General features: G+C 39.2%; 1 protein-coding gene across 4 annotated transcripts in view; it reads left to right on the top strand.

Moving 5' to 3' along the window:
• The window catches only part of lgr4 (leucine-rich repeat containing G protein-coupled receptor 4), a 125,882-nt gene that overhangs the window by 89,790 nt on the left and 19,534 nt on the right, over positions 1–16,558 (top strand). For all 4 annotated transcript variants that reach the window (XM_041198031.1, XM_041198030.1, XM_041198033.1 and 1 more), the window contains 7 exons: positions 855–1,070; positions 3,554–3,625; positions 4,374–4,442; positions 9,886–9,957; positions 10,053–10,124; positions 15,466–15,537; positions 16,438–16,503. In XM_041198031.1, the coding sequence (XP_041053965.1) occupies positions 855–1,070; positions 3,554–3,625; positions 4,374–4,442; positions 9,886–9,957; positions 10,053–10,124; positions 15,466–15,537; positions 16,438–16,503 (639 nt within the window). The remainder of the gene's footprint in view (positions 1–854; positions 1,071–3,553; positions 3,626–4,373; positions 4,443–9,885; positions 9,958–10,052; positions 10,125–15,465; positions 15,538–16,437; positions 16,504–16,558) is intronic.

The raw sequence follows: 16,558 nt of genomic DNA, 5'->3' as shown, positions 1-16,558 counted from the left end.
GCACAGGATGTGGCTGTCACCGGCTAGGCCATTATATATTTCCCATCCCTAATTGCCCTTGAGAAGGTTTGTTTTCTGGATTAATAATGTGCTTTATAGGGGGTAGTATAAGATATTTAAAGAACAATTAAGTTTGTTCAGATGACTCAATGGCATTAAAACTTTGTGAATGACAGCCTTGTATAGAGTACTAAGATGTATATAGATCTGTAAATAAACAAGAATGTTTTTTTACGAATAGCAGCCTAGAATAACAGGCAAACCCTAAAAAAACTCCATCTAGAACCAGAACTCAAGATGAAACAAGTTCCTGTACTTTTGATTCTGGGATAACGAACAGCCTCCATTAAACCCCTTCACCACCGCTCATGACAGATGGGAGGAGGGTCCTGGGTTAAAAATGAAAATAAAGTCAATGCATTCCTAACCCACCATGCAGGTGCATGTTGCTGATTTTACGGGAGCGGGTTTCGTGGTGTCCGATGGTCCTGCCATGGAGAGGCGTAGCACTTCATTGATATCATGAAATTGGGATTCCATGTTGCAGTTGGAAGCTTGATCAATATTTTTTTTTTACAGAAGTGACCATTGAAAAGTTTTCATAAACTTTACTAATTTATTTGAAAGTGTAATGGTGTAACTGTTGAAACTCATCCTTATAAAGTACATGATGTTAACAACCGTGGAAATGAAGCTTAATTTTCCAAGTTTCTCTCATTAAACTGAATAAGATTTTCATGGAGACAGTTTCCCTTTCATGTTAATGACTTATGACAACACAAGCAAATGGATGATTGGATATTACAACAAGTGCAAGGAACAAGGCTGAGCGTGTTTTCTGATTTAATCCTTAGGCGCTTGGATGCAAACCACATCACATCTGTCCCTGAAGACAGCTTTGAGGGTCTGGTTCAATTGCGGCACCTTTGGCTCGATGATAACAGCCTAACTGAAGTTCCAATTCAACAGCTGAGCAAACTACCTTCGCTTCAAGCTCTAACTCTGGCATTGAACAAAATCACACACATACCCAACTTTGCCTTTGCAAATCTCTCCAGCCTGGTTGTACTGTAAGTGGGTTTCTCAAAAATGGAAGCTTTCTGAAAGTTACATTTATGTAATTATATAAGAAAGTGTTGTTTGATATAAATGCACCAATTTTCAAATAGCATATCAGTGGGCTGGTGGAAGAGTTAAATGTGCATTTTAAGCAGTAAAGGAAGTGGAACCTTTAAAGTATAAACAGTGCTTCATAACTTTTTTTAACCCAGTGTCTATTGAAAGAGTCCTGCATTTTTTGTGCAGAATCTCAATAATATTCCAGTTTGTTGGATAAAACTGGATGTTAAGTATCTCGTGCAGAATAGCCTGTAGTTTACCTTTTTGAGAATAAAATCAATAGCTGAGAAGTAGTTAAAGATTGTAACACAACCGGGGCTTCAGGTGACATCATAAACCATGCGCAGAACCTTCAAAAATTCACTTAAATTATATCCTTACAGTGCATCATAGCTTTGTAGTAATCCTCCTGCTTGATTTCTGTTAGTTTATGCAAACATTTTCTTTTGGATAATTTCAAGTGTCCAAGTTTTGGTGATGTTCAAGCTCATTATGCCATGGAGCAGCAGAATGTGAGTGTGTACATGCAGTTCCTAGTGTAGTAAGCTCCTGACCTTGGAGAATTTTTTTTGTTCAAATGAACACCTGAAATTTCTTCTTTAACCTTCCACTGGTCCCCTGAAGGTATAATCCTGTATTTGCTTACATCAAAGAGTTTTAATACCTTTTAGGTACTGCCATGTAGTGTTGCATAGCATGCAAGCTAGTGAACAAATATGTGCATGCCAAGTAGCCAGAAGTTTAGAAGCTATTTTTTCTCTTTAAAAAGCTGGTTCCTGCTTGCATAAATTTCCAACTGAAGGAGCTTGAAGTGAGGGGCTCCACTCAGACTCTGCTGATGCTATTCTGAAGCTACAAGTTTCTGATGACTAGCTTGGATTGTGTAAGCATTCTGGATGGAGATCCTCATTTCAAATACCCTCAACTGAAAATGCTGCACAGTGCAGTGGCCCTTTAAAAAGGAACAAGCATAACTTCTAAAACTGGTTACTTGGCACTGCACATATTTGTTCCCTGCTGTGCATGCCTATGTCACATGGCAGTAATTAAAAACTGTTAAAACTCTGATGCAAATGCAGAATTTTGCCCTTGGGGAACTGGTGGTAAGTTATTTCTTAATCACGTTTAAACACCTAAGTGAAGAAAAGTTGAGTGCTTTATGAAGTGAATCCCACCCCAATTGCACCAAATGCACATTTCTAACTCTCCTACCCATTTTAATGTTTTAACAAGACTGAAGTAATGGATTAAGTTTTGTAAAAAAAAAAGATTCACTTGTGTTAAAATTAGGTGAATTAGATTGGATTTTGGAAATGTATAAAATGGCGAAATAGAAAAGGCTAACTTAGAACCCAATTTTTAATCATGACTGCTGGTCAAGAGGCTGCGAGTATAAACTGGGTAAAGGAAAGTTCCCAAGTTTATGACTGGGAAGCACTTGGAGTGATCGATGCTTTTCCAGATATTCTAGTAGAGGGTAACTTTGGGAGTCACTAAAACCAGAGTTTGGTACTGTGATGGGGAAACTGGCTTTTTTTTTTGAAAGGGAGAGCAAAATGGTGTGGACAGCCTGTTTCACCTGCACTTATCTTTGGAGCACTGTACAGGCCAGTTTTCTATCTTTGTGATCTTGCATGTATGTGATCTCGCATGTGTGAACTTATCTATTGATATATGCATGCATTGTTACAACTACCTAGTTCTGTTGTGCAATTTTATATCACATGAATGGAAGAGTTTAAAAATGAGTTTGATCCTAGATTAGCCTTTAACCTGATGAATATTTGCAAAATACTTTACTGGGTTTTGATTGACGGCGATTGACAGATTTCTAAATGCCAGTGATGTAAAAGGATGTGGGGATAGTGTGGGAAAAAGACATTGAAGTGGATGATCAACCATGATCATATTGAATGGCAGAGCATGCTTGATGGGCTGAATGACCTACTCTTCTTCCTATGTTTTTATTTTTCTGTACATATGTACAACCAGCTGTGCTAAGCATTGGCATGGTTTGGTTACTCCATTAGAGTATTAACTGTTGGAGGGGATGTACTCCTGATGATCTTGTTTTCCTGTTCCTCTGGTTCAAGTGCGTAGTAAAAATCCTGTAGAACTGTTCAAAGAGCAGAATGTTCTGCTGGTGTCCTGGCCAGCAATCTTCCTAACATCGCAAAATAAAAGTGGTAACAGATCATATATTCAATTGCTGCTTATGAAATCTTGCTTTTTTCAAAATGGCTGCATTTTTCACCTACATCATAAGCCATTATAAATCAAAGTAACTATTGTACATGCGGACATTTGAGAAGTTTTTGGGATGTGATGAAGCATATTGTAAGATGGTGTTAATGCATAAAGAATAGCTGCAGTGTACAAATACTTTTTGCTTTCTGATACCTTTCTGCTTTCTTCCTCATTCATTTTTCTCTAGGCATCTTCACAATAATAAGATTGACACAATAGATATCCATTGCTTTGATGGGCTTGACAATCTGGAGACGCTGTAAGTACTTTTTTTTTTCTTTTGAACTCCTGACTTAACAATGAAGCATAAATCCTAATCATATTTCATTAACTGATAACTCAAGCTGCAGATGAATTGCCTGTATAAATCAATTATATTTGAATATACATATTTGAATATTTGCTGAAACCACTTGGTTTTTAATGATTTTTAGGTCTTACAGTAGTTTGTAGGAATTGGCAGGAATCACTTTCTGTGCAATTTTGGCAGTATTATCCAGTTTTTTCAAAACTAAAATTTTGAATTTTAATTTCATAGCATTCTACCTCTCCAGCGGAGATTTATTTTCACTTCAGTTGTATTTTTAAATATATTTGTACTTTGAACTCAATTTTCTGAGAAACAGTTTCACTTGTCTGGTTTTTAGCAGTTTTTTTTCATGTTCCCATTATGCTTATTCTCTGGTTTTCTGTTTTATAATTTTTATAAAACCTTTTGAAAGTGCCAGTCTGTTGGCTGCACTTGTACCCAATTTTAATTGTGTACAATGTTTGTGGGTTGACTATAATTGTGACAGACCATGAATTGTCCGTATACAGTAAATCTACTGTAACTGTCCCATGATGCATGAATCATTATCAGCAATTGAATTGAACTCTGATACTAAGTTCATCTTGGTGAAAATTTATGCGTTTTTATATTTTGCTTGTCATTGTTCACAAAACTTACAACGATAAGAATTGCCACATGATTTTTTTTTTAAGCTTTTTATGTATTTAATCATTAGGGACTTGAACTACAATAATCTGATGGAATTTCCTGAAGCCATCAAGTCCCTTCGGAATCTGAAAGAGCTGTGAGTTAAAAATGCTGTTTTTATTTGAGCGTTCGAAGCTAATCAAAACAGAATGGGAGCTCTTTGTTGGTTTTCTTGAAATTTGTTTCAGTCCTTGGGAAATTACTTTACTTGATGAATTAATAAGTTAAGTACAGGTTCTGGAGTCCTGATTACTGCACTTATTATGAAACTTCATTTAAAAACCTCTTCCTATCTTACTCAAGTGACCTTTGGGGAAACTTCTGAACGATGCTAAGGCTGAATGAACTGTGATGCACAGACGACAGCTTTAGTTCCAGTCTTTCAAATATTTTGTTACTGCCCAAAAGTTTCTCTGACAGAAACCTTGATTTCTTTAAGGTTGATAGGGTGGGAGAGAGAGACAGTTCATAATACTTAGTCAATTTATATGCACTTTCTTAAAAATAGAAGGTGTCTCAATTGTTACTTGTCTCACCTCAAGGTTGGATCAGTCTCCTTGATCGTCAGCCATGGCTCGGTGGTAGCACTTTTGCTTCTGGGTCAAAAAGCTGCAGGTTCAAGGCCCATTTCAGAGACTTGAACACATAATCTAGTTTGACACTGCAGTGCTGAGGGAGTACTGCGCTGTCAGAGATAACATCTTTCAGGTAAGACATTAAAACGAGGCTCAACCTGACCTCGGCTAGATGTAAAGGACCCTATCGCACTATTCGCGGAAGGATGGGATAGTCAAAAGTCATCCCTTAACCAACATCACTAAAATAAATTGATCTTTGCCTTCTTTTTGTTCATGGACCTTGCTATGCACAAGTTAGCTGCTGTTTTTCAAGTCCTTCATTGAGCAGAAAGTGCTTCCAGATGGCCATAGAAGGTGGTATATAAATGCAAGTTTGTTCTTTATTAACCTTCCCCTTCAGAAATGGTCCTTTCTTGAGGATTTTATTTCCATGTGCTGGAACTTGCTGTTTATCTCATTGTTGGTTGTTGTAATTAGGTTCTCTCACCTTCCCACCCCAGGTTAGTGTTCCCGCAGATAGTTTGGAAACCATTTTTACCATCATAAACTGATGTTGGCAGTAATGAACAAGGAACTTGCGATTCATTGCACAGCTTGATAGTGCTTTTTTAGAACATGGTAGTGTTTGCTAAGAAATGCTGTGTTTCCTTTTGCCTAATACGTGGTGATTGCCAGTATATTTGACCTTGTCTTACTGTACAAAATTATTGAAATATTTATAGCTATGCATTCAACTTCCAGCGGTTGTCTGCTCCTTTTCTTCTTGCAGTTCGTACATTATTTATAGAACTATTCATAACAAATATTCGGATTGAAATATTTTAAACTGCACTAATTATAATTGTACAGAATCCGAATACTTTCAAGCCCTGTTTATTCTTTTAACTTTTTGTTCCACGATTTTTATTCCATAGCTTTTTAAAATTGGCATCTTGAGTACATTAGCTGCTACTTTGAGTATAATGTTATATTAAATAAAAAAGAATGTTATAATATTTATAGTGTGACTAACTTTTAAATGTTAAATAAGAAATCCGTGTGATTGGCAAATCAAATGTCCTAACTTATTCTTGAAAGGAACTATGCCACTGCCTAACACAAGGTTTATGATCAGTGACATGTAAAAGTGTAAAAATATGATTGTAACATATTTTGAGGAAATCAAGGCTAGGAAACTGTACCAGAAGATTTTTCAAAAATCGAATTGAGCTGCAGATTAAAAACTAAGGTGATAATTACAATTACCATGATGCTGAAAATCCATACAAAAATATTTAGGATAGGAAGTAAGAGTGTGGCTGATTATATGGAGCTTTGGACAGAGAAAAAAAAAACATGGAATAAAATACATGAAGAAGTGTGCCTTAGGATAGACTTTGGGTCTAATTAGCGATTCCATCACATTGTGCCCAAAATTGCACCCGCTTTGTAATGTGGTTCATTTCCAACCCCCAGTTTCCACTCAAACTCGTGTATATCACTGAGTGTAAAATCTGACATGAACCAGGCACTTGAACAGCATTTTAAACATTATTTTTTTAAAAAATGCTTTAATGTCCCTTGATGTATTTAACGATGGTAACTTGTTAGAGCTTGATTAATAGGGCTGAAAATGGGTTGATCACAAAAAAATCTAAATCACAGTGTCAATCCACCACCTGTGAGTAATCCATTTTTTTAATGACTGAAAATTACTTTTAACCCCCCCCCACCCCCCGCAAACAATCTGCATCTGTGATGGACTGTTTGATGAGAGATTTTGCCATGATTTGTTATCACTGTATCATGCAACTAACAGGATGGTAGAAACCAAACTATAGTCATAGAATCACAGTGCAGAAGAGACCCATTGAGTCTGCACCGTCACGTGAGAAACACCTGATCTACCTACCTAATCCCATTTACCAGCACTTGGCCCATAACCTTGAATGTTATGACGTGCCAAGTGCTCATCCAGGTACTTTTTAAAGGATGTGAGGAAACCTGCCTCCACCACCCTCCCAGGCAGCGCATTCCAGACCATCAACACCCTCTGGGTAAAAAAGTTTTTCCTCAGATCCCCTCTAAACCTCCTGCCCCTCAACTTGAACTTATTCCCCCTTGTGACTGACCCTTCAACTAAGGGGAACAGCTGCTCCCTATCCACCCTGTCCATGCCCCTCATAATCTTGTACACCTCGATCAGGTCGCCCCTCAGTCTTGTCTGCTCCAACAAAAACAACCCAAGTCTATCCACCCTCTCTTCATAACTTAAATGTTTCATCCCAGGCAACATCCTGGTGAATCTCCCCTGCACCCCCTCCAGTGCAATCACATCTTTCCTATAATGTAGCAACCAGAACAGCACCCAGTGCTCCAGCTGTGGCCTCACTAAGGTTCTATACAACTCCAACAAGACCTCCCTACTTTTGTAATCTATGCCTCAATTGATAAAGGCAAGCGTCCCATGTGCCTTTTTCACCACCCCACTAACATGCCCCTCTGCCTTCAGAGATCTATGGACACAGACGCCAAGGTCCCTTTGTTCCTCAGATCTTCCTAGTGTCATGCCATTCATTGAATACTTCCTTGTCAAATTACTCCTTCAAAAGTGTATCAGGGTTAAATTCCATCTGGCACTTATCTGCCCATTTGACCATCCCGTCTATATCTTCCTATAGCCCAAGACACACAACCACACTGTTAAGCACCCGGCCAATCTTTGTGTCATCCGCAAACTTACTAATCCTACCCTCCACATTGTCATCTATGTCACTAATATAAATGACAAATAATAGGGGACCCAGCACAGATCCCTGTGGTTTGCCACTGGACACTGGCTTCCAGTCACTAAAGCATCCTTCTGTCATCATCCTCTGCCTCCTACAGCTAAGCCAATTTTGAATCCACCTTATCAAATTACCCTCTATCCCATTTGCCTTTGCCTTCTTTATAAGTCTCCCATGTGGGACCTTGTCAAAGGCTTTGCTGAAATCCATATAGACTACATCAACTACACTACCCTCATCTACACACCTGGTCACCTCCTCAAAAAATTCTAATCAAATTTGTTAGGCATGACCTCCCTCTGACAAAGCCATGCTGACTATCCCTTATCAAACCTTGCCTCTCCAAGTGGAGAAAGATACTCTCCTTCAGAAATTTTTCCAATAGTTTCCCTACTACTAATGTGAGACTCACTGGCCTGTAGTTCCCTGGCTTATCTCTGCAACCCTTCTTAAATAACAGAACCACATTAGCTGTTCTCCAGTCCTCTGGCACCTCCCCCGTGGCCAGAGAGGAATTAAAAATTTGGGTCAGAGCCCCTACGATCCCCTCCCTTGCCTCCCTCAGCAGTCTGGAACACAACTCTTCCAGACTTGGAGATTTGTCCACTTTTAAGTCTGCCAACACCTCCAATACCTTGTCACTCCCTATATCAATTTGCTTAAGAACCTCTTTGGATTTTCTTTGGATTTCCAACATCTGCAGTTTTTTGCTTTTATCTCTATATTATTATTATTGCTTAAGAACCTCGCAGTCTCTCTCCCTGAGTTCGATACCTTCATAATCATTCTTTTGGGTGAAGACGGACGTGAAGTATTCATTCAACACTCTAGCGATGTCCTCTGGCTCCACCCATAGATTGGTCCCTTACGGGCCCTACTCTTTTCCTGGTTATCCTCTTCCCATTGATATACTTATAGAATATCTTGGGATTTTCCCTACTTTTACCAGCCAGAGCTTTCTCATATCCCCTCTTTGCTCTCCTAATTGCTTTCTTAAACTCTACCCTGCACTTTCTGTACTCCACTAATGCCTTTGCTGATTTGCTTCCCTTGTACCTGCTAAAAGCGTCTCTTTTCCTTCTCATCGTAACCTGAATATCTCTGGTCATCCATGGCTCTCTGAGCTTGTTACACCTTCCTGTCACCCTTGAAGGAACATGTACTCTCCCCTTTTCCTTTTTGAACATCCCCCACCCCCCCTCAACTGTTCCTATGTAGATTTCCCCACAAGTAACTGTTCCCAGTCTACCTTGGCCAGATCCTGCCTTATTTTACTAAAATCCACCCTCCCCCAATCCAAAACATTTTTTTGCAACTTTATCCATAATAGACTTCAACTGTACCATGTTGTGGTCGCTGTCACTAAAATGCTTACCCACCACCACCTCAGCCGCTTGTCTGGCTTCATTCCCCAGAATTAGGTCCAGCAATGCACCGTCCCTTGTTGGACCCTCTATATATTCTAAAAAGTTCTCCTGTACATGCTTCAAGAAATCCACTCCATCCAAGCCCTTAACACTATATCTATCCCAATTAATGTTGGGAAAGTAAAATCACCTATTATAATAACCCTATTGTTATTGTTTTTACACACTTCCACAAATTATGCACATATTTGCTCCTCAATTTCCCTCTGACTATCTGGGGATCTATAATAAACACCTAATAATGTGGTTGCCCCTTTTTTATTCCTAAGCTCTACCCACAAAGCTTCATTCCATGCCCCCTCCAAGATATCATCTCTCCTAACTGCAATAAGGGACTCCTTAACTAATAATGCAATGCCTCCTCCTCTTTTACCCTCTCCCCTGTCTCGCCTGAAGATTCTATATCCCAGAATGTTGAGCTGCCAATCCTGCCCTTCCCTCAACCACGTCTCAGTGATGGCTACTGGATGGAATTCCTATGTTCTGATGTATTTCAGAACTGGCCTTAAACCTTAATATAGGTTTGTCTGAAATACCGTGACCTAAAACATCAAATCAAACAGTTAAAAACAGATTAGATTACTGGGTTAAACAAAATTGGCAGTTTTCTGGTTCATTTACCTGTTAAACAAAAGCTGGAGAACTTTGGTTGTCCAAATTTTGAAATGTAATCAGCTAGAAACTGGAGACTGTCAAATATTTGGCATAGTGTGTTGTTTTGACTTTAATGAGCTTAAAATTGATCTGTGTTTTGCTTCTTGGTGCAGTGGTTTCCACAGTAACAACATTGCAGTAATTCCAGATAAAGCTTTCAGTGGGAATCCTTTGCTTCGGACTATGTAAGTAGAACTGCCCCCAGTGAGCCATTTCCATTTTTGTTTTTGCTTCATGCTCATCTCCTGGTAGGTTAACCAACCAGTTTCTTATTTTTCAGACATCTGTATGATAACCCAATCTCTTCTGTGGGGATTTCTGCTTTTCAAAATCTGTCTGAACTCCAGTCTCTGTAAGTATTGGATTTGTTTTCGGATTTGTGCAAAATGATGATTATATAAATGTCAAATACGGACATGACTTATGAAGGGCTAGTGTCTTAATGGTGACTTGAATGGGGAGGAGCTTTCTTAAAAGGAAGAAAGGAGTATAGCATTTTAGACCAGGAATTCCAGAGGATATAACTTGGGCAGCTGTGACCAATGATGCAGCAAAGGAAAAGGGCGCAAAAGTAAATGAATGGAGAACTTGGGATGGAATATAAAGCTGTAGAACGTTCTGCAGGTAGGTTAGGCGAAGACCATTAAAGAGACTCTCGCACATTTTCTGTTTGAGGAATCCTTTTAAAGTCCAAGCATTAGTCTACTTAACAGTTGAAACAGCACAGCTCAGGCCAATCTTGTCCTCACCAACCATCCTCATAGTTAGGTGCTGTTGCATGGCAATTTGTAGTGGGGGCCTTGGATGATTTCTCCTGCCTCCTCTCCAAATCTCTCAATTCTCTGGCCACCTGTAAGATCTGCTAATTCAACACAGTTGAAGGATTAGGCTTGGGATATTTCTGGTCCTTGTGGGTCAACTGCTCACTCTGTAAACCTGCTCAGTGCAGCTCAAATATCATAAAGTATTGTTAACAATCAGCTTTATCGCATATCTTCATGCTGCTTTGATCCCATTTGCTTTTAAGTTAAAGCTGACCAACTATAAGGCAACACCGTCTATCCAAAGCGTCCAAAAAAATATGCAAGGCTTTGGAAAAGTAAACATTAGAGGATAATTATAACTTATGTTCTAATGTCAGAATTTAGATTATAAGCTTTGTATTTACCAAATTCAGATATTCTTTGGAAAATTGTAAGATGCCTAAAATATTTCCTTTTAGATAATAACAAAATGCTAGTGTAAGACCTTATCTATCTTGAATTTTTCACTGAACCAACTGACTGGTTCAGTGTAATGCATTGAAACTGCATCAGAAATAACAATTATTGTGCTGCTACCAGCATCATAAGCTCATCTACTAATAAATAAAAGAACAGTGCTATTTGCTAATGTGATTAAAAATGCCCTGCCCTTAGAATATTTCTAGAACAGGAAAAGCAGTAATACATCACCTGTACAATTTGTTCATTAAGCAACAGAGATACAAAATGGTGTCCAGTTTTAGGTGTCATATTTTATCAGAGATGTTGAGACCGTGCAGAAGTTTCAAAAGAAATATGCTAAAATGATCCCAAGGGATTGAAGGCTTTGGAAAATGAAAGACTAGAGAAATTGGGGCTCTGTTAAAATGTTTGTATAGTATATGTAGTGGATTCTTGTCAAATTGCGCATAACAACTGAACATGACATGAGCAGCGTATCTGCTAACTGAGAACAGAAATTAGACATTAGTAATAATGCCAGGACATAATCCATATTACATAACCGTAGACTTGACTGCCATTTAATCCAGCATTTTATTGAACTATCCCTCCATCTTAAGGTCAAAAGTGGGGATATTCTCTGGTAACTACATAGCGTTCAGTTACATCCCTAACAGCTCACATAATTAAGCAGTCTGTGTCCCAATGCAGCAAGACTTGGGCAGCTTTCAGCCTTGTTGATAAGTGGCAAGTAACATTCATATCACACACAAGTGCCAGGCCATGAAGATCTCCAAATAAGAGAGTCTAACTGCCTCCAATGATCAGTTTATTACCATTGTCAAATTCCCCCACTGTCAACATTTTGGTGTCACAATTGACCAGAAATTTGAATGAGCCTACCACGTACTCTAGCTACTATAACAAGTGAGAGATAGGTTACTCTTTGGTGAATGACTCACCTCGTGACTCCCTGGACCCTGTCCACCATCTAAAAGTCACAAGTCAGGATTGTGATTGAATATTCTCCTCTTGGGTACACTTCTCTACCTCTCTTTCTTCCATTAAGACAACTCCTTAAAACCTATCTCTTTGATCAAACTTTTGGTCATCTGATTTAATACCTCCTTATATGACCTTAAGACCAATGTTGCTCTGATATTTACAATCAGCTCAATGTGTTCATGTAGTTTCCTTTAAGCGCTATACAGCAAAATTGTATATCAATTTCACAAATACATGTACTTCTATGAATTTTTTAAAAATTGATTTCATTTTCCATGCTCATTTGCATCTATTTTGATGGAAATAAGTTTTGAAAATGATTTTTGTTGAATTTTTAATGGTTTACTACAAAGTATTCATTCAATAGATTGGATGGTGGATTCAAAATTGTGACCAGGTTAATCATCAGTGCTTAAATGACAAGCAGGTGTACTTGACACTCCTGAGTCCCCACATCCTGAAATATGGGGCAGAATTTTGCATCCTGCGGGTGGGCGCGTGCCCAGCCCGATTGGGTGTAAAATTGGCACGATATTTCGGTCGGTGGGCACACGCAAGAGTCAGCAGCATGCCCGCCAACCATTAAAGTATTAAATGAGAGCAATTTTTTTTCATTGCCCACCCAACCTTACAGTTGGTGGGCTGGTGAATCGGCCAAGCAGCCTTTGCGTTTTTGAGGAAACCTCATCCACAAGCAGGATGAGGTTTCCGGCATTAATTTTTTAAAAAAAAGAAAAATATGTTTTGACAATTTTTAGTATGTTTATGTTCATGTGAGGGGGTCCTATGTGGGGGCATTTTTTTCAGATTTTCAAAGATCTTTATTTTTGTTTCTAAAATTCTTAGCTCCCTGAGGCAGCTCTCTGCTTTCAGGGAGCTTTCAGTGAGCGCTTCACTGCACCTGCGCAGACTTCAGTGCTTGCCCTTCTCCCGCCACCACCCTGGCAGTGCTGAACCTTTCAGCCTGCATTTCACGCTGGCTTGCCATTAATTGGCCAGCCAGCATGAACATAAGAAATAGGAGCAGGAGTAGGCCATTCGGCCCCTCAAGCCTGCCCCGCCATTCAATAAGATCATGGCTGATCTGCTCCAGGCCTCAACTTCTCTTTCGTGCCAGCTCCTTGTCACCCTCAGAACCCTCAGCTCCCCGATATTTCAAAAAAATTATCTATCTCTTCTTTAAATGCTTTCAGTGATCGAGCCTCCACAACTCTCTGGGGTAGAGAATTCCAGACATCCACAACCCTCAGAGAAGAAATTTCTTCGCATCTCAGTTTTAAATGAGAGTCCCCTTATTCTGTAACTATGTCCCCTAGTTCGAGATTCACCCACTAGTGGAAACATCTTCTCAACATCTACCCTGTCAACCCCCTCAGAATCTTGTATGTTTCAGTAAGATCACCCCTCATCCTTCTAAACTCCAGTGAATAAAGGCCTAACCTGTTTAGCTGTTCTTGATATGTCACCCCTTTCATCCCAGGAATCAGCCTAGTGAATCTCTTTTGAACTGCCTCCAATGCCAGTATATCCTAGGACCAAAACTATACACAGTACTCCAGGTGTGGCCTCACTGTCACCCTGTACAGTTGTAACAAGACGATCCTATTTTTAAACTTCAACCCCCTGGTAATACAGGCCAAAATTCCATTTGCCTTCTTAATTACTTGCTGCACCTACATGCTAACTTGTGTTTCACGCACAAGAACACCCAGATCCCTCTGTACTGCACTTCTTTGGAGTCTTTCTCCATTTAAATAATAGCCTGCCTTTTGATTCTTTGTACCAAATTGCTTGACCTCACACTTCCCTACATTAAACTCCATCTTCCAAGTTTTTGTCCGCTCACTCAACCTATCTATATCCCCTTGCAGATTCCTTATGTCCTCATCACAACATGCCCTCCCACCTATTTTTGTGTCATCAGCAAATTTGGATACATTACATTCTGCCCCCTCCTCCAAGTCATTAATATAGATAGTAAATAATTGAGCCCCTGGGACTGACCCTTTGTGGCAGTCCACTAGTTACGTCTTTCCAACCTGAAAAAGACCCATTAACCCCGACTCTGTCTTCTGTGTGTTAACCAATCCTCAATTCATGCTCACACATTACCCCCAATACCGTGAGGTCCTATCTTGTGCAATAACCTTTTATGTGGCGCCTTATCGAATGCCTCCTGGCAATCCAAATACACTACATTTACCAGTTCCCCTTTATCAACTCAGCTTGTTATATTGTCAAAGAATTATATATCTAACAAATTTGTCAAACATGATTTCCCTTTCCCAAAACCATGTTGACTCTGTCTGATTGCGTTCAGCCTTTCTAAACGTCCTGCCGTTTCTTCCTTAATAATGGACTCTAGCATTTTTCCAACAACAGATGTTAGGCTGACTGGCCTATAGTTTCCTGCTTCTTGTCTCCCTCCCTTCTTAAGCAGGGGCGTCACATTAGCGGTTTTCCAATCTGCTGGGACCCTCCTGGAGTCCAGTGAGTTCGGGGAATATTTCAACCAATGCCTCCACTATCTCTGCAGCCACTTCCTTTAAAACCCTTGGGTGCAGACCATCAGGTCCTGGAGATTTGTCTGCCTTTAGTTTATCAAATACTTTGCCCCTCGTAATAGAGACTGTTACAAGATCTCTCCCATTAGCTGCTCCTTATCTGATATCTTTGGAATATTTATAGTGTCCTCCTCCATGAAATGTTGATTTAAATTATCTTCCATTTCCCTGTTCCCCATTATCAATTCCTCAGTCACATCATCCAAGGGTCCCACGCTCACTTTAGCCACTCGTTCTTTTTATAAACCCGTAGAAGCTCTTGCTGTTTGTTTTTATATTTCTTGCCAGTTTACTTTCATAATCAATTTTCTCTCTCTTTATTAACTTTTTAATCATCTGCTGCTGGTTCCTAAAAAAAAATTCCCAATCCTCTGGGCTATCACTGGTTTTCACCACTTTGTATGCCTTAGTTTTTGATTGGATACTCTCCCTGACCACCTTCGTTAACCACGAGTGGTTCATCCTTCTCATCGAGTCCTCCTTTTTGACCAGGATAAATTTTTGCTGAGTGTTATGAAATATTTGCTTAAATGTCTGCTGCTGCACATCCACTGACCTTCTCCTTAGTCTATTTTCCTAGCCCGCTTTAGACAACTCTTTCTTCGTACTTCTGTAATTGCCCTTATTTAAGTTGAGGACACTGGTTCGAGACCCAAGTTGCTCGGGTCAGGAGCCGAACATGGGCAGTGGACCATTGCCCGGCCATTCCTGGGCCCACTCGTCCTCCGATCTGAAAATCCTGCCTATGGTATTAATGAGGGAGCAGTGAATTAATGTAACAGTGATACTCAAATTATTCAAAAGGAACTTGAGGCTAAAGTACCAATATTTTTATCCTCTGAAATGCTTTTACCAAGTCTCCTGGATACAGTGAAATGTCATATTAACTTATCTATTTTGTTATATTTCTATGATTTAGTACATTGACAGGAACCAGAATCAGCAAAATCCCACCTGACTTGTGCCAACAACTGAAGATGCTTAGATTTTTGTAAGTATGGGTTTCTATCATCACTTAAAAGCAAGTTATCAATGTACAAGTTCAAAATGTTCCATTTTTAAAAAAATTCTAGTTCCAAAACATAAACTATTAACAGGTGTAAAACTCTTGTAAATATTATGAGTGTTTGTGACAGAAGGTAAGGAGGGCTTTGAATGCCTTGAATCGGTTGTAGCACTGAAAGCCAAGATGGTCTAGTAATTGCTGTGGTCACAGCGAAGAGTGTTGAGGTTTTAGTTGATTTTTCAGTCGCACCTTTTGTCAAGGAGAAGCTGAGCCATTTGATACTTTGAGGCATGGAGTACTGTAAATGATATGGAATATGATACTGTGTAGAACAGAATTGAAGGCAGATAAGTCACCAACCAGAACAGAGATGCTTTTCATAAGCCCAGTTTGGTAATGAACCAGCAAATAGATAAGCCATCTGCATTAGCAACCTTTCTGTGTTCAATAACTCAGTTAGAAGTATAAGATTTTATCATCTAATGTTATACATTTGAAATAGAAAGAACTTGCATAACCCTTTGGGAAGGATATTTTTAGAGCGAGGGTAGCTGCAACATTTATGAATTGAAGCAAAAGCAAACTACTGCAGATGCTGGACACCTGAATCAAGAAACAGAAAATGAGGGAAATATTGTGCAGGTCAGTGAGTGTTTGTATAGAGAGAGAGAAATGTTAACTTTTCACTTTCAATCCCTCTAGATACTGCCTAAGCTCTGAATATTTCCAGCACTTTCTTTTTTCATTTATGAATTGTGAATTTGATCCCAGCTTTCTTGAAGTATTAACAAACGTTGGAACTTTGCAGAAAGATTCTGATAACGTTTTATATTGTTTGTATTTTTTTCAGATTTTTTTTATTACATAATGTCTTATTCTTCACAGGGACTTATCGTATAATCAGATAGAGGAGCTACCAAGTTTCCAGGGTTGCTCAGCTTTGGAAGAAATGTAAGTTTGCATTTTTAAAATTCTAAATGAAAGTCATTAGTTTTATTAAGTGAAC

This window comes from Carcharodon carcharias, chromosome 10 (assembly GCF_017639515.1).
Source record: "Carcharodon carcharias isolate sCarCar2 chromosome 10, sCarCar2.pri, whole genome shotgun sequence".
Taxonomy (NCBI): domain Eukaryota; kingdom Metazoa; phylum Chordata; class Chondrichthyes; order Lamniformes; family Lamnidae; genus Carcharodon; species Carcharodon carcharias.
The sequence above is the reverse complement of the archived record's forward strand: the minus strand, read 5'-3'. Positions and strand labels throughout refer to the sequence as shown.